This window comes from Hyla sarda, chromosome 1 (genome assembly GCF_029499605.1).
Source record: "Hyla sarda isolate aHylSar1 chromosome 1, aHylSar1.hap1, whole genome shotgun sequence".
NCBI lineage: Eukaryota > Metazoa > Chordata > Amphibia > Anura > Hylidae > Hyla > Hyla sarda.
In genome coordinates this window covers 510,110,014-510,133,375 of record NC_079189.1, presented here as the reverse complement: position 1 = coordinate 510,133,375, position 23,362 = coordinate 510,110,014, and the positions used below count along the sequence as shown (strand labels likewise).

The 23,362-nt window shown below is 43.4% G+C and overlaps 1 protein-coding gene across 1 annotated transcript in view; it reads right to left on the bottom strand.

The window, feature by feature from the left end:
* The window catches only part of RIOK2 (RIO kinase 2), a 54,848-nt gene that overhangs the window by 16,797 nt on the left and 14,689 nt on the right, over positions 1 to 23,362 (bottom strand). The window contains exons 5-7 of the mRNA XM_056537557.1: positions 17,490 to 17,578; positions 6,193 to 6,384; positions 4,988 to 5,080 (exon numbers count right to left, since the gene is read on the bottom strand). Of these exons, the coding sequence (XP_056393532.1) occupies positions 4,988 to 5,080; positions 6,193 to 6,384; positions 17,490 to 17,578 (374 nt within the window). The remainder of the gene's footprint in view (positions 1 to 4,987; positions 5,081 to 6,192; positions 6,385 to 17,489; positions 17,579 to 23,362) is intronic.

Below are 23,362 nucleotides of genomic sequence, written 5' to 3'. Positions count from 1 at the left end.
TGTCTCCTAATAGCGCCTCCATGCTCTGGACACTACGCTGACAGACACAGCAAACCTTCTTGCCACAGCTCGCATTGATGTGCCATCCTGGATGAGCTGCACTACCTGAGGGTGGGTTGTAGACTCAGTCTCATGCTACTACTAGAGTAAAAGCCCCGCCAGCATTCAAGTGACCAAAACATCAGCCAGGAAGCATAGGAACTGAGAAGTGGTTCATGGTCACCATCTGCAGAACCACTCCTTTATTGGGAGTGTCTTGCTAATTGCCTATAATTTCCACATGTTGTCTGTTCCATTTGCACAACAGCATGTGAAATTGATTGTCAATCAGTGTTGCTTCCTGAGTGGACAGTGTGATTTCACAGAAGTGTGATTGACTTGGAGTTACATTGTGTTGCTTAAGTGTTCCCTTTATTTTTTTGAGAAGTATAAATACAATGATTCATCCCAGTGGAAAAGTAGTAGAGAGACTACAAACACATTTACATTAGGTTTCAAATGTCCTTTTAAACTCTTAAGGACTCAGGCCGTACCTGTACACCCTGAGCCCGGTGTTTAAAACGGGGTCACGCCGTGACCCCGCATCACACCGGGTCGGTCCCGGCTGCTATTCATATCCGGGACCCTGGGCTAACAGCGCCTGGCACCGATCGTTGTGCCGCGCGCTATTAACCCTTCAACTTCAAAGTTGACCACCGCCTCTGAAAGTGAAAGTAAAGTCTTCCCAGCAGCTCAGTCGGGCTGATCGGGACATCGCGATAAAATTGTGATGTCCCGATCAGCTAGGAGGCGAGCGGAGGCCCCCTTACTTTGCTCCGTGGCGTCCGATCTGGGTTTGATTGCTCCAAGCCTGAGCTACAGGCTTGAGCAATTGAGCACCTATCTCGCTGATCCATGCAAAGCTCTGGCTTTGCAGAGATCAGGGTAAAAGATCAGTGTGTGCAGTGTTATAGGTCCCTATGGGAGCTATAGAACTGAATAAAAAAAAAAAAAAGTGAAAAAAAAAATAAAGTTCATTTAAGGTAATTTAACCCATTCCCTAATAAAAGTTTGAATCACCCCCCTTTTCCCATAAAAGAAAAAAAAAACTGTAAATAAAAATAAACATATGTGGTATCGCTGCGTGCGTAAATGTCCGAACTATAAAAATATATAATTAATTAAACCGCATGGTCAATGGCGTACGCGCAAAAAAAAGTCCAATGTCCAACATAGCATATTTTTGGTCACTTTTTAGATCATAAAAAAAATTTATAAAAAGTGATCAAAAAGTCCGATCAATGCAAAAAAACTTCAGAAGACGGTGCAAAAAATCAGCCCTCATACCGGCCTGTACGCGGAAAAATAAAAAAGTTATAGGGGTCAGAAGATGACAATTTTAAACATGCAATGTAGTTATGATTTTTTTCAGAAGGACGACAAAATCAAACCTACATAAGTAGGGTATCATTTTAACCGTATGGACCTACAGAAGATAGATAAGGTGTTATTTTTACCACAAAATGCACTGCGTAGAAACGGAAGCCCCCAAAATTTACAAAATGGCATTTTTTTCTTCAATTTTGTCGCACAATAAAAAATGTTTCCGTTTCGCCGTGGATTTTTTGGTAAAATGACTAATGTCACTGCAAAGTAGAATTGGTGGCGCAAAAAATAAGCTATAATGTGGACTTTTAGGTGCAAAATTGAAAGAGGTATGATTTTTAGAAGGTGATGAGGATTAAATGAAAATGCAAAAACGGAAAAATGCTGAGTCCTTAAGGGGTTAATATGGCCAAGCTGAATTCCCTGCATGGTAGGCTGAGACAAAGCACCACTTAAGTAACTGTTTTAGAGGGCAATGCACACATAATATCGATTTCTTAACTCTTCTGTAAGAGATTTAATAGCGGACAGTGAAAGCAGCCAGGATCTTAGGATCACGTAATACAGTAACTCTTAAGCCAATGTTAAAGGATGGCAATTATCCTAAGTAGGAAAACCACATGAACAATGGGAACTGGGAGAGAACACAAGCTCTATGCAAATGGCAGGACAATTATTATTAGTGTTTTTTTTATTAACTATCCCTGGACGATATTATTGGGATATTCCTATAATAAACATTGAAAGCATTCTCTAGGGTCTGCAGCTATCAGGAGAACATGACCTGTTTTCCAGTTCTGGCTGTCAGCATAAGAGTCCATCATGATATAGCTGCAATAAAGTCTATGGGAGTTACAGAAAGAGCCGAGCAAGCACCAGCATCACTCCATCGACTGCTATAGAGGGGAAAGAGTCATAGGGACCCCTTATGGCAGATAAAGGTCATAGTGCCCAGAACCCCCCTATAGAACATTTATAGTATTGTCTGTACATTTTCTATACATGTTTTTAATGGAAATAGCCCTTTTATTCCTCAACCTTAAAAAGGCTTGTCTTAGGATGGGGGCACAAAAAAGCAAACAAAAAAAAATATCGGTAAATCGCAAAAAATAGATAGATCGCAAAAAAGCAAAAAATCGTGATTCGATTGCTTTTGCGATATATTGTGCAGCCCTAGTTTACACCATACATGCCAATTTGCTATTCACAAGCATACTTGATGCCTACAACAGCTTAGCGTCTTCTAAAGAACATTCGATCCAAGTAGGTCTCCAACCACTGGCTCTATCCTTGGTGCAGAGTTAAAGGGGTACTCCGGTAGAATTATTTTTTTTTTTTTATCAACTGGAGCCAGAAAGTTAAACAGATTTGTAAATTACTTCTATTAAAAAAATCTTAATCCTTCCAGTACTTATTAGCTGCTGAATACTACAGAGGAAATGTGTTTCTTTTTGGAACACAGTGCTCTCTGCTGACACCTCTGTTCATTTTAAAAACTGTCCAGAGTAGGAGAAAATCCCCGTAGAAAACATATGCTGCTCTGGACAGTTCCTAAAATGGACAAAGGTGTCAGCAGAGAGCACTGTGGTCATGATGTCAGCAGAGAGCACTGTGGTCATGATGTCAGCAGAGAGCAGTGTGTTCCAAAAAGAAAGGAATTTCCTCTGTAGTATTCAGCAGCTAATAAAATACTGGAAGGATTAAGATTTTCTGGCACCAGTTGATTTAAAAAAATAAAAAATAAAAAAGTTGTCCACTGGAGTACCCTTTTAACCCCTTAATGACCAAGCCCATTTTCACCTCAAGGACTAGGCCAATTTTATTTTTGCGTTTTCGTTTTTTCCTCCTCGCCTTCTAAAATCCATAACTCCTTTATATTTCCATGTACAGACCCATATAAGGGCTCGTTTTTTGCGTGACCAATTGTACTTTGTAATGAAACCATAAAATGTATGGCGAAACAAACAAAAAAATTTCTTAGGGGGGAAATTTTAATGAAAACCTACATTTTGCACATTTTGGAGGGTTTTGTTTTCACACTGTACACTTTACGGTAAAAATGATAGGTGTTCTTTATTCTGTGGGTCAGTACGATTAAAATGATACCCATTGCTAGATACTTTTATATTTTTGTACCGCTTAAAAAAAAAAATCTAAAACTTTTTGTACAAAATCAGTAATCTAAAATCGCCCTATTTTGACCACCTATAACTTTTTCATTTTTCGGCATATAGGGCGGTTTGAGGGCTCATTTTTTGCGCCGTCATCTGTACTCTTTCTTTTAAGATACCACCTTTGCATATATAAAACTTTTAGATCATTTTTTATAACATTTTTTTAATGTGACAAAAAATGTGACAAAAAAGCAGGATTTGTGGACTTTTAATTTTTTACGTTTACGCCATTCACCGTACGGGATCATTAACATTATATTTTGATAGTTCGGACATTTACGCACGCGGCAATACCAAATAGGTTTATTTTTATTTTTTTAAATGTACGCTTTTTGGGGGTAAAATGGGAAAAACGGACAATTTTGATTTTTATTGGGGGGAGGGGATTTTTCTAATTTTTTTTTTTTTTTTTTTTTACACTTTTTATGTCCCCATAGGGGACTATCTATAGCAATCGTTTGATTGCTAATACTGTGCAGTGCTATGCATAGGACACAGCACTGATCAGTATTATCGGTGCTCTTCTGCTCTGGTCTACTCGATTGCAGACCAGAGCAGAAGACCTCGGGGATCCGATCAACCAGCATGGCGGCCGGAGGTCCCCTTACCTAGCTCCGGCCGCCATGCTGGTTGATCGGATCCCCGCAGTAGCGCTGCGGGCGATCCGATCATCCAATCAAAGTGCCGCAATGCCGCAGTGATCTGTATTGATCACGGCATGGGAGGGGTTAATGGCGGACATCCGCGCGATCGCGGATGTCAGCCATTACCGACGGGTCCCCGGCTGCTGCTAGCAGCCGGAACCTGCCGTGTATGACGCGAGCACCCTTCCGATGCTCGCGGTCATACACAGGATGTAAATGTACGTCCTGGTGCGGGAAGTCCCGCCAAACCAGGACGTACATTTACGTCCGTGGTCGTTAAGAGGTTAAAGTACTCAGGTAGGTAAAAAAAAAAAGTATATCATATTTTAAGAATAGAGGATAAGTGGCAGATCGTGGGGGGTCGGACCACTGGGACCCCCCACCCCATCAGTCCTCAGGAAGGGGGGAGTGTTCGACCATCGCACAAAGCGGCGGCTGACACACAGCCTCTATACAACTCTATAAGAGAGCCGGAGCACTGCATTGAGGGGGCATGTCTGTCGCTGCTTCGTGCAGTGGCCGAAGTGCTATTTGGCCAGAAAGCCGGGACCCCGTATGGGAGATCATGGATGGCTCGGTGGTCGGACTACCCTGATCTGAAACTTATGATAGTGGATACATTTTTATATCCCGGAGTACTCCTTTAAAACTCCCATTATGCCCTAAAAGAATTCCGAGCTCTATAGGAAATTTATATATCTCACAAAAACACAACTCCTGCCACATCACAGCATTGTACTGTAACAATACATTGCAAAGTAAAGCAAAGCAGAACAGAAATGTCATAAGTAAAACATCACTTACTGGATGTCACAGAAGGTAGGGAAAAGTTCACTTTCATAATTGAAGCGTTTGATGAAGAAATCTCGAATACATTTCACATCTCTGTCAAAATACCTGAAGATGATAAAAACACGTTCAGTGCCCTGAATTTCTATAATGCTGTATGTAACAATAAACATTTGATATCGGGTATCACCAACCATATTGGGTTCCTTTCTCATATGTTGTGTTCTGATCTCCTATGATATCAAGTGTTTTATTATCTGAGATAGATTGCACTACAGTTCCGAGCATTAAAATACTTTACTGCCTTTACAACCTAAACCAATAAATCACGTGAACATGTTTTTGGCAGCACTTGGTCAGTTCCTGTCTCTATCGAGGTACGAACAGACAAAGAAGTGATGCTAATAGTAGGTAGCTAATGTATATATATGAATAATTCGGCATAAAAGACATTGGTAGATTTGCCAAGATTTGCTCAAATGCTATAAGAATCAATTCAAGGTTATTGCATGTAGGCAGTGGTCTCAAACTGTGGCCCTCCAGATGTTGCAAAACTCCAACTCCCAGCATGCCTGGACAGCCGTTGGCTGTCCGGGCATGCTGGGAGTTGGAGTTTTGCAACATCTGGAGGGCCACAGTTTGAGACCACTGGTGTAGGGTATCACTCTGTTGCAGAATTCCTAACCAATAACTATACATTACAATTCCGTTAAAGGGGTACTCCGCCCCTAGACATCTTATCCCCTATCCAAAGGATAGGTGATAAGATGTCAGATCGTGGGGGTCCCGCTGCTGGGGACCCCCGGGATCTCGGCTGCAGCACCCACCTGTACGGCTTCCGGCAACGCTGGAGGCTTCGGATCCCGACCACAATGGCAGATCCGCCCTGTGTGACGTCACACCCCACCAATGCAAGTCTATGGGAGGGGGCATGACGGACCTCCCATAGACTTACATTGAGGGGGCGGGGCGTGACGTCACACAGGGCGGAGTTGCGACATCACGCTCTTCCGCTATTGTGGTCGGGATCGGAAGCCTCCAGCGTTGCCAGAAGCCGTACAGGTGGGTGCTGCAGCAGAGATCCCGGGGGTCCCGCTGCGATCTGACATCTTATCCCCTATCCTTTGAATAGGGGATAAGATGTCTAGGGACGGAGTACCCCTTTAAAGGGTACTCCGGTGAAAAACTATTTTATTTTTATTTTTTATTTTAATACAGACCATTCAGCATTTGCATGAGATGTAGACACCATTTGGGGGAAATCAATCATGGTGACGTGGTCTTCGTCATCCAGCATTATATTAAACTCATTGAAGTCCCCGTGGATTAGACCGTGATTGGCAAGCTTGATGATCAGCTCCATTAATTCATTGTACAACGCTGCTGGATCTTCGAGATGGCGGATTTGGCACCTAAAGGGGACAGCAGGAGGAGGTTAACGTTAGAGGTTTGATACAACAATGGGCTGACTTTTCAAAAATAGAATACTGGATACAGTAAAATCTCCCTTAGTAGACACCTCCCAATAGTGTTGAGTAAGAAGCCGGTCCGGCTTCAAAACGCATTGTACGTTTTAATAATCTTTTTCAAATAAATACCATTAATCAAGAAGTTGTGGGCAGCGCTCCATTATCCTCCTTGGTGGTACGATTGTGGATTTTTATAGAACACGCAGTCCAGTTTGTCGGAGGAGGCAGCTGCAGCCTTGTATTCATGCCCTTGTACGTATTGTGCCGGTATTAGCACAACCACCCCCAGGTGAGTCAGTTCTTGGCTGACCTTTTCAATTTGCTATTAGCTGTTGGAGGATATCACACAAGGAAGCGCCTCTTGTTCTTTCATTGCACCTCCCAATAGCGGACAGTTTTTAATTCTCCGGCAGAGCCCCATACGACTTAATGTATTTGCACCCTCTCAATAGGGGACATTCCCAATAGCGGATGTGGACACACCCAAAAGGGGACAAAACACTGTAGGGGACAACCAGGCTTATGTGCCAGCCCTACCTTGTACACAGGGCCCCAGTCAGGTGTTACAGCCAATACCCCAGTAAGGGGCCCAGGCCCCCGCTGCACCTCCCTGCAGAAGCCCAAGTACAGAAGCAGAAGACCACCACATCATTCACCCCACTCCTTCCGATTCCCCCCCATGCCAAATCACCCCCCCCTTATTACCCCGTGCTATTTCATTCCCCCTTTGTTCTCCTCAGTGCAAATTCATCCACCCTTTTTACCACCCTCTGAGTCAATCCCCCCCAATGCCATTTCATTCCCCCCTTTATGCTCCTGCTGGCCACTTCATAAAGAGGGGGGGGGGGGGTGCTGAATTTACAAAGAGGGAATGAAATGGCACAGGGATAAGGGGGGGGGGTAATTTGGCACAAGGCACGGGGGAATAAGGTGGCCCAGTGTATAAAGGGGGATGAAATGATACCGGGAGGGATAAGGGGTGATTAAATAGCATTTGGAGATTCTACTGTAATATTCCTTTTTATCATGTTTTATAGGTAATTACACTCTGAGTACAGGACAGTATTCAATCATTTAGAAAGATTTTTTTTTGACTTTTTTCCCCAATAGGGGACATCTCACAATAGTGGACACTTTTTTGTTCCCCATGAATGTCCGTTATTGGGAGATACTACTATAAAAGCATAAAAAACACATGTATCTACTAACTGCTATTGGGGTTTTTGTAAAAAGACATTTGTGACTAACTTTTCAATAAAATGGTTTTCTCACATTGCTTCAGATTTTTACCCCTGCTAACCATAGACCAGTCCCCCCTTGTTCTAGTGTTCAGCTCCTTACTAAAAGGCTTCCTTCCTAAATCTATTTTATCCCTTTAGGGTAAGGTCACACATAGCGTATGTGCTGCAAAAAAACGGCTGCATATACGCAATGTGACCCTACCCTGAGGGTACGTTCACACGGGCAATACGCAGTGGATTTTGCTACCATTCACTTCAATAGGTCATCAGAAAATCCGAAATAGAGGCAGATTTGCAGATTTTCCTTCAGACCCATTGAAGTCAACGGTAGCAAAATCTGCTGCGGATTTATTTTCCTGCCCATTGAAGTCAATGGGTAGCAAAATACGCAGCTGATTTTGCTACCTATTGACTTTAATGGGTAAGAAAATATGCAGCAGTAAATACACAGCGTAGGCTGTATTCACATGTACGTATGTGCAGGATTTGAAGCTGCAGATTTAATGCTGTGTTCAGTCAATTAGTATACACTGAAATCTGCAGGTTCAAATTAAATTCACAGATAAACATATAAGAAGGTTTCGATCATGTCGTCTTCTTTCCTCCTGATTATAAGGACTAATTTTTTAAGTCTTTCCTGGAAAAATTCTGAAATGGTTGTCACATCTAAATGCAACAGTATGAAGGAGGTAACAAGGAGTGAAAAGATGTTAGGGATATGATATAACATTAAGAAAAATTTGAATTAGCTTTCTATACTACTATTCCATTAGTTGTAAGCCTGCTCATCCCCTGTGCAGATGGGTGTGCCAGTGCAGTGGTCTACAGCAACACAACCCCTCATCAGGGGCCTGGCACTGCCACCGATCATTAGAGGTGCTGGATAACTTTGTGGCCAGTCACTTGATCCGAGCTGCTTGATTCAAGGTTTGCATTCACAACTGTGACTCCTATTAAACGCAGCAATGAGACTGTCTCTACAAAAGGAGATTATCGTGCTGGGAAGAAAGAGCAGGAGACATGGGTGCACTGCCATCTTGAGGCCAAAGAGTAACACTTCACCAAAAAATCCTGTAGCCGAATTGCAACCTTATTCATATTAAGTGACCACATATGTAAAATGTTACTGACGTTCAGTAATGGACCCTAGCTATTCTTTTGTGTGTAAGCTAATTTAGCGCTGGAGTTTTGAGCCGTGTTCACACATTCAGGTTTTTAATTACAAGTACTGAATATAACGCCAGGAGCAGATTATAAATGGAGGACACATATATAGGGAAAATATCCTTTCCTGACTTTAAACTCAATAGGTGAAAACCTGGAAGTTTGAACACACCCTTAACTAAAGCAATAATTTTAGGTGACAACATCCCCCCCCCGTCCATGTGTCTTAATAGGGCAAGTGCACATTACAGGTGAGGGTGCCCTGCTTCTCTATTAGCTTTGCATGTTCATGGATTACATCTGTCTGGCTGCAGCTTTCACTGTCTGGATGCTGGAGGTATACAGGGATCAGCAGTTTGTCACGTCACGCCCCCTCCATTCATGTCTATAGGAAACATGAATGGAAGGGGCGTGGCATGCCATTGCAAGGGGGCTTGGCATGAGATCACGGGGGGGTCCCCTACGATCAGGCATCTTATCCCCTACTAGCTTTTGCCCACGGCTTCGCTCTCATTAAATTTGGGGTAATATAGCTCAACTTTTTACGATCCTATAGTAATGAGGCCGCTCTGGGTAAAGTCTACGGGCATCCAAACAACCCGAATTCTTTAAAATGTAATCGCCGCGTCTAAAGAGTTAATGCCGGACAGGCGATGTCCGGCATTAGCCACGGGTCCTGATAGCAGCAGTGACTGTGCGGGTATGATGCGAGCTCAGCTCCTGAGCTCGCTTCATAACCCTCCCGTACCATAGCGCCGGGTAAACATACAAACTTTGAACCCCCGTTTCACCCCTTCAGACATGCCAATTTTAACATTGAGAAAGAGGCTTGCTTAGGCCTCGAAACGCGTTTGTTTGTAATGGTTATTGAATAAATGGACTTCCTTTTCACACGCCTGCAACTGTGATTACTTGTGACAGTCTGCACCGAAAAAACCTGTGGAACCTTTTATTCCTGCATTTTATACCCCTTCAGGGGTGGAACTTTAGAAAATGTTAAAACACGTGTTTCTTTACCTCTAATTGTTAGCCTAAAAACAAAAGTTTCATGCTTCTAGCTTCAAAAATGACGGACTTACATACAAACTTTCAACCCTTTTTTCACCCTCTTAACCCCTTCCCGCTATTGGACGTATGCATACGTCCAGGCGGATTACACGTTCGCGCAAATGGACGTATGCATACGTCCAAGCGATCTCCTGCTCTGCCGCGGGCAGCGCAGGAGATCGCGGGTGGGACTCAGCTGTCAATCACAGCTGGAGTCCCACCGCAGCTGCCGGGGCCGCGATCGCGCCGGTCCCGGCAGCATTAACCCCATAGATGCTGTGATCAGTCTGATCACGGCATCTATGGTGTTTGCAGGGGGAGCGCTCTCCCCCTGCCCATCAATCGCGGCACCGCGATAAAATAAGGGGGATCGGGGGTGTCCAAGACACCCTCGATCCCCCTTGAAGAGATAGGAGTGAGGTGGCAGGGTTGCCACCCCTCCTATCCCTGCTATTGATCGGCGGAGCGGCCGACCAATAGCAGACTGGAGGCGGGGGGGTTAAAGTTCGGTTCCCCGCGCTATGCCCGCCCATCGGTGTCCGGGCACAGCGGGGGGAACCGTGTAGTAGCGGCGGCGATCACTTACCCGGCGGCGGCGGCTGTGATCACGGCGGCGGTGGAGGTAAGTATGACGCCGCGTGTGCAGAGTCTGTTGCCTAGCAACATCTGCAGGGCGACAGTTTAGAGAGTGGTCTCTAAACTGTCGCCCTCCAGATGTTGCAAAATTACAACTCCCACCATGCCGAGACAGCCATTTGCTGTTCCTGAATGCTGGGAGTTGTAGTTTTGCAAGATTTAGAGGGGTTCAGGCTGGAGATCACTGACAGTGGTCTCTAAACTGTGGCCCTCCAGATATTACAAAACTACAACTCCCAGCATGCTCAGACAGCAGTTTGCTGTCTTAGCATGCTGAGATTTGTAGTTTTGCAACATCTGGAGGGCCACAGTTTAGAGACCACTGTCAGTGATCTCCAGCCTGAACCCCTCTAAATCTTGCAAAACTACAACTCCCAGCATTCAGGAACAGCAAATGGCTGTCTCGGCATGCTGGGAGTTGTACTTGCGTGCATCCAGCTGTTGCATAACTACATCTCCCAGCATTCTCTTTGGCAATCAGTACATGCTGAGAGTTGTAGTTCTGCAACAGCTGGAGGCACACTGGTTGGGAAATACCGAGTTAGGTAATAGGTTCTATTACCTAACTCAGTATTTTCCAACCAGTGTGCCTCCAGCTGTTGCAAAACTACAACTCCCAGCATGCACGTTCTGTCAGTGCATGCTGGGAGTTGTAGTTTTGCCCCCCCCCCCCCCCCCCCTCCCATGTGAATGTACAGGTTACATTCACACTGGCGGCGGATTACAGTGAATTCCCTGCTTCAGGTTTGAGCTGCAGCAGCCGCAGCTCAAACTCCTAGCGGGAGACTCAGTGTAATCCGCTGTCAGTGTGAATGTAACCTAAAAACACTACACTACGCTAACACAAAATAAAGAGTAAAACACTACATATACACACGTACACTGCCCCCCCCACCACCACCCCTTCCCCCCCAATAAAAATGAAAAACGTATCCTACAGCAGTGTTTCCAAAACGGAGCCTCCAGCTGTTGCAAAACAAAAACTCCCAGCATTTCCGGACAGCCATTGACTGTCCAAGCATGCTGGGAGTTTAGCAACAGCTGGAGGCACCCTGTTTGGGAATCACTGGCTTAGAATACCCCTATGTCCACCCCTATGCAATCCCTAATTTAGGCCTCAAATGCGCATGGCGCTCTCATTTGGAGCCCTGTCGTATTTCAAGGCAACAGTTTAGGGCCACATATGGGGTATCGCCGTACTCGGGAGAAATTGCCTAACAAATTTTGGGGGGCTTTTTCTCCTTTTACCCCTTATGAAAAGGTAAAGTTGGTGTCTACACCAGCATGTTAGTGTAAAAAAAAAACATTTTTGTACACTAACATACTGGTGTTGCCCCATACTTTAAAATTTCACAAGCGGTAAAAGAAAAAAAGCCTCCAAAATTTGTAACGCATTTTCTCCTGAGGACGGAGATACCCCATATGTGGGCGCAAAGTGTTCTGGGGACGCACAACAAGGCTCAGAAGGGAGAGTGCACCATGTAAATTTGAGGTCTAAATTGGTGATTTGCACAGGGGTGGCTGATTTTACAGCGGTTCTGACATAAGTGCAAAACAATAAATACCCACATGTGACCCCATTTTGTAAACTACACCCCTCACGGAATGTAACAAGGGGTACAGTGAGCATTTACACCCCACAGGTGTCTGACAGATCTTTGAAACAGGGGTCTGTGAAAATGAAAAATAACATTTTTAATTTACACAGCCCACTGTTCCAAAGATCCGTCAAATGCCAGTGGGGTGTAAATTCTCCCTGCACCCCTTATTACCTTCCGTGAGGGGTGTAGTTTTAAAAATGGGGTCACATGTGGGGGGTCCACTGTTCTGGCACCACGGGGGGCTTTGGAAATGCACATGGCCAAATTCTCTCTCCAAAAGCTCAATGATGCTCCTTCTCTTCTGAGCATTGTAGTTCGCCCCCAGTGCACTTCACGTCCACTTATTGGGTATTTCCATACTCAGAAGAGATGGGGTTACAAATTTTGGGGGTATTTTCTGCTATTATCCCTTGTAAAAATGTAAAATTTGGGGGAAAACAAGCATTTTAGTGTAAAAAAAATATTATTTTTTTTTACATATGCAAAAGTCGTGAAACACCTGTGGGGTATTAAGGTTCACTTTACCCCTTGTTACGTTCCCCAAGGGGTCTAGTTTCCAAAATGGTATGCCATGTGTTTTTTTTTTTCTGTCCTGGCACCATAGGTGCTTCCTAAATGCGGCATGCCCCCAGAGCAAAATTTGCTTCCAAAAAGCCAAATGTGACTCCTTCTCTTCTGAGACCTGTAGTGCGCCAGCAGAGCACTTTTCATCCCCATATTGGGTGTCTTCTGAATCGGGAGAAATTGGGCTTCAAATGTTGGGGGGTATTTTCTGCTATTACCTTTTTTTAAAATGTTAAATTTTTGCTAAACCAAGCATTTTTGGTAAAAAAAAAAATATTTTTTTACATATGCAAAAGTCGTGAAACACCTGTGGGGTATTAAGGTTCACTTTAACCCTTGTTATGTTCCTCAAGGAGTCTAGTTTCCAAAATGGTATGCCATGTTTTTTTTTGCTGTCCTGGCACCATAGGGGCTTCCTAAATGCGACATGCCCCCCGAGCAAAATTTGCTCTCAAAAAGCCAAATATGACTCCTTCTCTTCTGAGCATTGTAGTTCGCCCGTAATGCACTTCAGGTCAACTTATGGGGTACCTCCATACTCAGAAGAGATGGGGTTACAAATTTTGGGGGGTATTTTCTGCTATTAACCCTTGCAAAAATGTGAAATTTGGGGGGAAACACATTTTAGTGAAAAATATATTTTTTTTTTTTTACATATGCAAAAGTCATGAAACACCTGTGGGGTATTAAGGCTCACTTAATTCCTTTTTACGTTCCTCAAGGGGTCTAGTTTCCAAAATGGTATGCCATGTTTTTTTTATTTGCTGTTTTGGCACCATAGGGGCTTCCTAAATGCAACATGCCCCCAAAAAACCATTTCAGAAAAACGTACTTTCCAAAATCCCCTTGTCGCTCCTTCGCTTCTGAGCCCTCTACTGCGCCTGCCGAACAATTTACATAGACATATGAGGTATGTGCTTACTCGAGAGAAATTGGGCTACAAATTCAAGTATAAATTTTATCCTTTTACCCCTTGTAAAAATTCAAAAATTGGGTCTACAAGAACATGCAAGTGTAAAAAATGAAGATTTTGAATTTTCTCCTTCACTTTGCTGCTTTTACTGTGAAACACCTAAAGGGTTAAAACACTTCCTGAATGTCATTTTGAATACTTTGGGGGGTGCAGTTTTTGTAATGGGGTCATTTATGGGGTATTTCTAATATGAAGACCCTTCAAATCCACTTCAAACCTGAACTGGTCCATGAAAAATAGCGAGTTTGAAAATTTTGTGAAAAATTGTAAAATTGCTGCTGAACTTTGAAGCCCTCTGGTGTCTTCCAAAAGTAAAAACATGTCAATTTTATGATGAAAATATAAAGTAGACATATTGTATATGTGAATCCAAAAAAAATAATATTTGGAATATCCATTTTCCTTTACAAACAGAGAGCTTCAAAGTTAGAAAAATGCAAAATTTTCAATTTTTTCATCAAATTTTGGGATTTTTCACCAAGAAAGGATGCAAGTTACCACAAAAATCTACCACTATGTTAAAGTAGAATATGTCACGAAAAAACAATCTCGGAATCAGATTGATAAGTAAAAGCATTCCAGAGTTATTAATGTTTAAAGTGACAGTGGTCAGATGTGCAAAAAAGGGCTGCGTCCTAGAGGTGAAAATGGGCTGTGTCCTTAAGGGGTTAACGGTTGAATTTCGAAAAAATCTTATTCCTTGTCTACGTCTTAAATGGGCACTGTCACCAACTTTATTTTTTGATATGTTGTAGTACTTACGTACTACAACATATCTCTAATATACTTTTATTATTTTTTTTTTCATTAAAAAGGTTTAATTTACATTTAAAAACCGGCTACTGAAAAAGGACTGATTTTGGAGTGGCAATCAGTCCTTTTTCAGTTAGGCTGCACTCGCTCCCTGCCTGTCAATCAGACAGGCGGTAGCGAGCGCATTGGCTCCCTGGCCACTGGCTGGGAGGCCACTCCTCCCGCACATCGCCGCCGCCGCCGCTGTCCCTGCACGCCCGCTGCCGGACTCTGCAGTAACTGCAAGTGTAATGAGGGAACGGGGTATGCGGGGCAGGGGAGGAGGGAACGGGCTAGTGCCGTAGCGGGGGGGAGGTGAACGCGCTAGCAAAAAAAAAAATTACAAATAGGATGGTGGGAGCTACCCTTTAAAAACACCTGTGCAAAAATTCAGCTTCCTAGGTCCAAGGGTTTAGGCTGGGCGTTGATGAGTCAGTGAGTCAGTCTTCTCCTTTATTATATATGATGTCTATGGCCGTAATACCTCTTTAAAGGGGTTGTGCGCTGCCCTGGCTTTCGGAGCTCTGCACGCAGCGTTCGGAAGTTCATTACTCCGAACGCTGTTTGCGGGCTTCCATGTTCGCGGCCGCCGGGCGTGATGTCACGCCCGCCCCCTCTACCAAAGTCTATGGGAAGGGGGCGTGCAGAGCTCCGAAAGCCAGGGCAGCGCACAACCCCTTTAACGTATATGTTTTATACTCTTGATAAGAATAAAAATGTATGTTGACACATGCTTAAAATGGATATATCTAAAAAAAATAAATAAATAGGTATAGGGCAGCACCTCCAAAAATGAAGTAAATGTGGTGCAAGTAGGTCTCTGGGACCCCGGTCCAGGGTCTAATGGGATACAGGAACAAAAGGATGACCGCAGCACTCCAAAATACCAAAAGTAAAAAGTGACTTAATCTTAAGAACAGGCAAGTGCAACGTTTCGATGTTCTCACAACATGTCGCACTTGTCTGTTCGTGGAATAAAAGTCACTTTTTACTTTTGATACTTTGGAGTGCTGTGGATATGTGGATATTATACATATATATATATACATATATAATATATAAAATACAAAGCCAGTGCAGCACTCCGTAGTAGTGAAAAGATGTGAGTTTATTCCATCAGAAAATGTGATAAAGCGCTTTGTCACATTTTCTGATGGAATAAACTCAAATTTTCTCACTACTACAGAGTGCTGCACTGGCTTTGTATTTTTTGTATGCCTTGGAACCTTTTGACTTGGTTCCTATTCAGTAGCTTGCACCCAGCACTTTGTCCTTTTTATTTTGGGAGTGCTGTTTTGTTTATATTATATATATATATATATATATATATATATATATATATATATATATATATATATATATATATATATATATATATTAGGGGTGTGAATCGCCAAGAATTTGGCGATTCGATTCGAATCGTGATACCAGTGTGGCGATTCGATATATCCCGATATATCGCGATACCGTCTAGGTGACGATACATCGCGATATATCCCGATATATCGCCCACCTGGGAGCATTCATAGATCCCAATAGACGCCGCTGTCAGCTTTGACAGCGGCGATCTAGTACTCCGGTGCTCACTTTTCTCATGTTATCCCGTCCGGGCTGCAAAATAAAATAAAACGCACTTTATCTTACCTGCCAACGAGCCCCCGGAGCTCCGATACACTCCGGTACAGGTGTTCGGTCCCCGGGCTGTATTCTTCTTACTTCCTGTTAGTCCGGCACGTCACATGGAGCTTCAGCCTATCACCAGCGGAGGCGGGACATCGATGCGGCTGGTGATAGGCTGAAGCTCCATGTGACGTGCCGGACTAACAGGAAGTAAGAAGAATACAGCCCGGGGACCGAACACCTGTACCGGAGCTCCGGGGGCTCGTTGGCAGGTAAGATAAAGTGCGTTTTATTTTGCAGCCTGGATAGGATAAAATGAGAAAAGTGCGCACCGGATACTCCTTTAATAGCCAGCCGCGGCGATTGCCGCATGCTGGCTATTAGCGGCGGCCCCCGGCTACTGAAATCAGCCGGGGGTCGCATAGTACGGAGTGGGCACGAGTCGGAGCCCGCTCCATAGCCGTGTCAGATCCGGCCTGCCCGGCTCCACTAATGTGGAACTTTTATCTCCTGATGCCCGGGACATGACATGCTGTTCCGGGCGTCCGCAGATAAAAATTCCACATCCCTAAAAGAATCGATTCAAAAATATTTTGAATCGATTCTGTATCGGCAAATGAAAAAATCGCGATTATCGCGAGAATCGATTTTTTCTTACATCCCTAATATATATATATATATATATATATATATATATATATATATATATATATATTTTTTTTATTTATTTATTTATTTTTTTTCTTTCTTTCTTTTTTTTCCCTTCATTTATTTATTGTTAACATACCTTTTTGCTGTATACAAAACCAAATTCGACTTTGCCTTTATATACAGCAACATCAAACAAAGAGAGAAAACACAGTGTGAACCTAGTCTTAAAGATTACATTTGACAAAGCGGGTTCATTTTCATAAAGCACCATTTAAAGGCTTAACTTACTTGGAGAGTAATACGGTTTTTACATTTTGCCAAACAGCTTTAACACAGCAAGGAGTCAGTGTGGCAGCATTACAAAATAGATTTCAGAGATATCTGGAAGACCTGCCAACCACCAGACATGACAGTGTGGATTTCAATAGGTCCTTTTAGGAGAATAGTACTGGCTGGAAGTGGGTAATACTATTTCCATACGGCAGTAAACATGGACGCTTGGCTTAATGTCACAAGGAATAATGTGTGTAATGTTTGTATACACATAGGGGGAGATTAATCAAAACCTGTGCAGAGGAAAAGTGGTGCAGGTGTCCACACAACCAATCAGATCGCGTCTTTCATTATTAACGAGGCCTGTGAAAAATGAAAGAAGAAATCTGACTGGTTGCTATGGGCAACTGCCCCTCTCTTCTTCTGCACAGGTTTTGATAAATCTCCCCCATAGAGCTCATCATATGGTAGATAATGCATACTTACAAGGGGTAGCCATTTATGAGCTCCATCACTACGGCATGTCTGTTGTAGTCATAGGGTTTGGGTACAGGGAATCCTCTGTCATATAATGCCTAGAAAAAAGGTTAAATTGTCAACAATAACCCAAACAAGTATCCAAAAGACAATAACTCTTAAAGGGATAGCACAAAACTCTTCAGCTGAAAATATAGTATTAGTATGGATGCTATTTTAAGGAATGGGACATTTTGGCTCCTGGTTCTCTTTGTAGTTCAGAGAAAACGCGTGGGCTAATGGGGCCTCCAAACATGATCGCTCATTCCCCAGTATCTCCCTGCTGTTCACAACCAAGCAATACAAATATTAGTTGGAGAGGACACCGCACGTGCACCATTTTATCTGTACATAGTGCGCTCTAGTTTCCACTGCACAGACAAAGGGGGAGATTTATCAAAACCTGTCCAGAGGAAAAGCTGCTGAGTTGCCCATAGCAACCAATCAGATTTCTTCTTTCATTTTTAACAAGGCCTCTGCAAAATGAAAGCAGCGATCAGATTGGTTGCTATGGGCAACTCAGCAACTTTTCCTCGGGACAGGTTTTGATAAGTCTCCCCCATAGAGCACAACAACAGAGACATGTGGAACCTGGGCAACAAAGAACTACAGGAGGACAGAACAAGCTACTAAAGCACAAGGCATATATTCGGGGGTGTTAGACAAACCGTTCATGTTTAGCGATTACATCTTGTGACACACATGATTATAAGCTACAGCTTTATAACATAAGGCGTGTGTGTAAATATAAGAATACCCCTTTACAGCATTAAAAGACAACAGTAAATATGGGTTTTTAAAGGGGTACTCCCATGGCCAGCGTTTGGAAGTAAATGTTCTGAACGCTGTTTTCAGAATACATTCTGGCTTTGGTTGAAAATCTGCACTGGCGGTTTAAAAAAAAAAAAAAAACACACACAAGAACCAACCTCTGTGGAAACCTAGCCTAAAGGGGGTGAATACATACAAATTGTATATTTCTAAATCATATTGAAATCAGGGATGTGGAATTTCTATCGCCCGACGCCCGGGACTAGCAGTTTTGGGCGCCGGGCAGGCGAATTTGTCCGGCCCTTAGCCCGGCTTCGGGCAAGCAGGGCCGGACCTGACAAGTGCGGCGGATCTGCAGTCTGTATGGAGCGGGCTCCCGACTCCTGCCCGCTCCAAATTCTGCCGCCTGTGTCCTCGGAAGCAGAGCAGGGGAGATGAGAAGCTGTGTATGTGTCTTCTCTCCCCTGCTCTGCAGACGTGCGGGGGAAGATGAGGGGGCGTGGCTTATTTCTCCCCGTGCAGACCTGCGTCCTGTGCCTTCGCTCCCCGCACGTCTGCACGGGGAGATGCATGCGGCGCTCACAGGGGAGTATGGAGCGGGCTCGGGATTCCTGCCCGCTCCATACTCTGCAGCCCCCGGCTGTTCTCAGTAGCCGGGGGCCGCCGCTAATAGCCAGCATGCGGCGATCGCCGCGGCTGGCTATTAACCCTTTAGATCGCCGCTGTCAAAGCTGACAGCGGCGTCTAAAGGGAGATGTGAACGCTCCCTGGTGGGCTAGTGGGGTGGATCGCCCCCCTGCAGCGTGATCGCAGGGGGGCGATCCACTATAGAGGTAGCCGGAGGGCTTACCTCTGCTTCCTCCTGTCCCGCTCTGTCATTGATAGATCCTGGCTGGACCAGGCTCTATCAATGGATCACAGAGCACACAGATTAATAGAGTTCAATAGAATCTATTCATCTGTCTGAGGAATCTAATGATTCCTCATAAGTCTAATAAAGTGTAAAAAAAAAATAAAATAATAATAAATAAAAGTTTTAATAAAAGTTTGAAAAAGACACATATTAACCCAGTGGTCTTCAAACTGTGCCCCTCCAGATGTTACAAAACTACAATTCCCAGCATGCCAGGACAGCCAAAGTGCTGCTGCAACCTTCTTTTTTGTATAGCTTGTCTTGGTCCATTACATATAATTATAATGAAATAAATATAATTCTGTGGTTATACCATAACAAAATGTAGAATAGTCCGCGTGGGGGAGATATTTATGCAAGGCACTGCAGAGCAAAAACCTGGTTATACTTGAACCTGAATACGGTGGATATAAGTCAAGCTGATGCGCCAGTGTGCAAACTAATCACCCAGCATTCAGAGTATTAGCGATTGCAGAGACAGACAAAAGATCCCAGTGTCCAGAATAAACCAGGCTTTGATCTGCAAGCATTTAGGTGATGGATATACAGAAAACCAATTAGACTGAGGAATTTTAGGCTTAGTGATGACATTCTTCCTTGACAACAGCAGAAGCTATTTAATGCACCTCTTTGATCACATACAGTGGGGCAAAAAAGTATTTAGTCAGCCACCAATTGTGCAAGTTCTCCCACTTAAAAAGATGAGAGGCCTGTAATTTTCATCATAGGTATACCTCAACTATGAGAGACATAATGAGAAAAAAATCCATAAAATCCCATTGTCTGATTTTTAAAGAATTTATTTTCAAGTTATGGTGGAAAATAAGTATTTGGTCACCTACAAACAAGCAAGATTTCTGGCTCTCACAGACTTGTAACTTTTTCTTTAAGAGTCTCCTATGTCCTCCACTCGTTACCTGTATTAATGGCACCTGTTTGAACTTGTTATCAGTATAAAAGACACCTGTCCACAACCTCAGTCACACTCCAAACTCCACTATGGCCAAGAACAAAGAGCTGTTGAAGGACACCAGAAACAAAATTGTAGCCCTGCAAAAGGCTGGGAAGACAATCTGCAATAGGCAAGCAGCTTGGTGTGAAGAAATAAATTGTGGGAGCAACTATTAGAAAATGGAAGACATACAAGACCACTGATAATCTCCCTCGATCTGGGGCTCCACGCAAGATCTCACACCATGGTGTCAAAATTATCACAAGAACGGTGAGCAAAAATCCCAGACCCACACAGGGGGGACCTAGTGAATGACATGCAGAGAGCTGGGACCAAAGTAACAAAGGCTACCAACAGTAACACACTATACTACCAGGGACTTAAATCATGCAGTACTAGAGGTGTCCCCCTGTTTAAGCCAGTACATGTCCGGGCCCGTCTGAAGTTTGCTAGAGAGCATTTGGATGATCCAGAAGAGGATTGGGAGAATGTCATATGGTCATATGAAACATAATTAGAACTTTTTGGTAAAAACTCAACTTGTTGTGTTTTGAGGAGAAAGAATGCTGAGCTGCATCCAAAGAACACCATACCTACTGTGAAGCAGGGGGGTGGAAACCTCATGCTTTGGGGCTGTTTTTTGTTAAGAGACCAGGACAACTGATCCGTGTAAAGGAAAGAAAGAATGGGGCCATGTATCGTGAGATTTTGAGTGTAAACCTCCTTCCATCAGCAAGGGCATCGAAGATGAAACGTGGCTGTGTCTTTCAGCATGACAATGATCCCAAACACACTGCCCAGGCAATGAAGGAGTGGCTTCATAAGAAGCATTTCAAGGTCCCGGAGTGGCCTAGCCAGTCTCCACATCTCAACCCCATAGAAAACCTTTGGATGGAGTTGAAAGTCCATGTTGCCCAGTGACAGCCCCAAAACATCACTGCTCTAGAGGAGATCTGCATGGAGGAATGGGCCAAAATACCAGCAACAGTGTGTGAAAACCTTGTGAAGACTTACAGAAAATGTTTGTATTGAGATGAACTTTTGCTATTGACCAAATACTTATTTTCTACCATAATTTGCAAATACATTCTTTAAAAAGCAGACAATGTGATTTTATGGATTTTTTTTTCTCATTCTGTCTCTCATAGTTGAGGTATACCTATGATGAAAATTATAGGCCTCTCACATCTCTTTAAGTGGGAGAATTTGCACAATTGGTGGCTGACAATACTTTTTTGCCCCACTGTACAATACATGCACCTCAAGCTTCCATAGGGGGAAATAGAAAATAGACAGCTTAGGAGAGACAGCTTATTCAGCACTAAGTAACAAATACTCCAACATCAGCCTGATGAATAATGGAGAAATGAGAGACTATTACAAAGGATTTGTTAAGGCCCCACAGTAATATCTTCCTTGGGACTTTACTACACTGGTTCTCCATATCTCTGGCTGACAAGTAATCCCAGCAACAATATAAGATGTTCATGGCTGCATGAACATAAGGAAGAGCATAAAGTACAAAATCATCAAGAACATTGTGACACATATCTTATTCTTGTAATGTATAAGAGGTTTTACATCTGTACTACAGAATATAAACTGGAAGAAACAGCAATTCCCTCCTTCCGGTCATCATCACAAAGAAAAGATTCCTACCTGGAAACCATTCACATAGCAAGAGCAAAAAGATACTGACAAAAAGCTCTGATGGACCCAGTCTGTCCATGTTTTAGCTTGAAATACTTTATGTTAAGATATAAAAATAAAAAGGGGGTTATCCAGCCCCCCCCCCCCAAAATAAAAAAATATGATCTGTAAAACAGGGCTCTGGCTCTCTCCATGTCACTTTTAAGGTAGTGCCTAAGATACCTGTGTACAGCACTCAGGTCTGATCGATGAGACCTCCCCTCCCCCAAATCTGACACTTATCGCTTATTCTGGGGAACTTGCACATTGCAGAATTTCTGCAGCAGAATTCCTCTGGCAGAAATCACATCCGCCGGAGAATGAACATGTTCGTTTTATGGAGGTAGCACACGTCCTAACGGCAACGATTTTGGTGGTACTTGCTGCAGCGGAATCCCGTCTGCTGAGAAATCAGTTGTGTGGACAGGGCCTAAGACTGCGCACACTGTGCTATGGGCCTTTAAATCATTTCTACCATGTCCGTGGTATAGCAGGCTGTTCAGTCAAGAGGCGTATACTAATTTCTACCAAGTAGTCATCATGGCGGATTTATGACTGAAACTACTGTGGTAAAGCTTCGGCAGGCGTGATGGACAGGTGCGGAGCTTTGTGCTGATAAATGTAAGGTTCTTTTCATGAGAGAGGAAACTCCATGTCAGGATTACTATCTGGGAAAACACTATAAAACTGACACGGAAAAGGACCTTGGAGTTTTAGTGTTGTTGTTTCAGGTATATATTTTGATGCCAGATTTGGATTTATTTTTACATGAGGAAAACTTGGGGGCCTCATGGGGGCTTTTTGCCTTCCTCTGGATCAACACCAGCATAATAGGCATTAATAACTGGATGGATATATCTATTTTCAAACTATGGGAGATAATGAAAACACACAGCACGCTTTGTATGTCGTTTCCGCATCTCCCAAAGAGCAAACCAGAGGCAAGTAGAGGATCAAATAGTGTGTGTAATGGACTCCCTCAGGCTATGAGTAAGAACTGCAAATCCTGTAAGTGCGAGTGATCCTGGCCCTGCTACAGAGCAGTGCGTCTTAATCATTTACAAATACAAGGACAAATTTATGCAAAGGAAGTGCCAGAAATAACCTCTTCTTTCAATGTCATACAGGACCTGTTCTCTGGATCAGCGAGGAGCGATGCAGGAAATAAGGATTGACTATTTTATGGCTGTACCCAATAATTTTGGAGAAGCGGACACTGCCAACACTGATCTCTGTAGACATTGCTCTAGTTCGGAACCTCTGTGCTTACTTTGGGTCTCATTAAATAAAACTTTAGTTCCCCATCTCTGAGAAGCCAATAAGGAGAAAGAGGAGACAAAGCCAGCATAAGCAGCTTCTTGTACAAGTCACATTTGTTCAGTGGTGCAGATTGAACATTTGGGCCTGAAGTGCAATGTTTGTCCAAATCACAAGATGTTAATAAAACACTATCGGCTTGTCTGCTAATAGTAAAATGTATGTGCCAGCGCTTGCTTACCCCCGCCAAGGCAAACGACA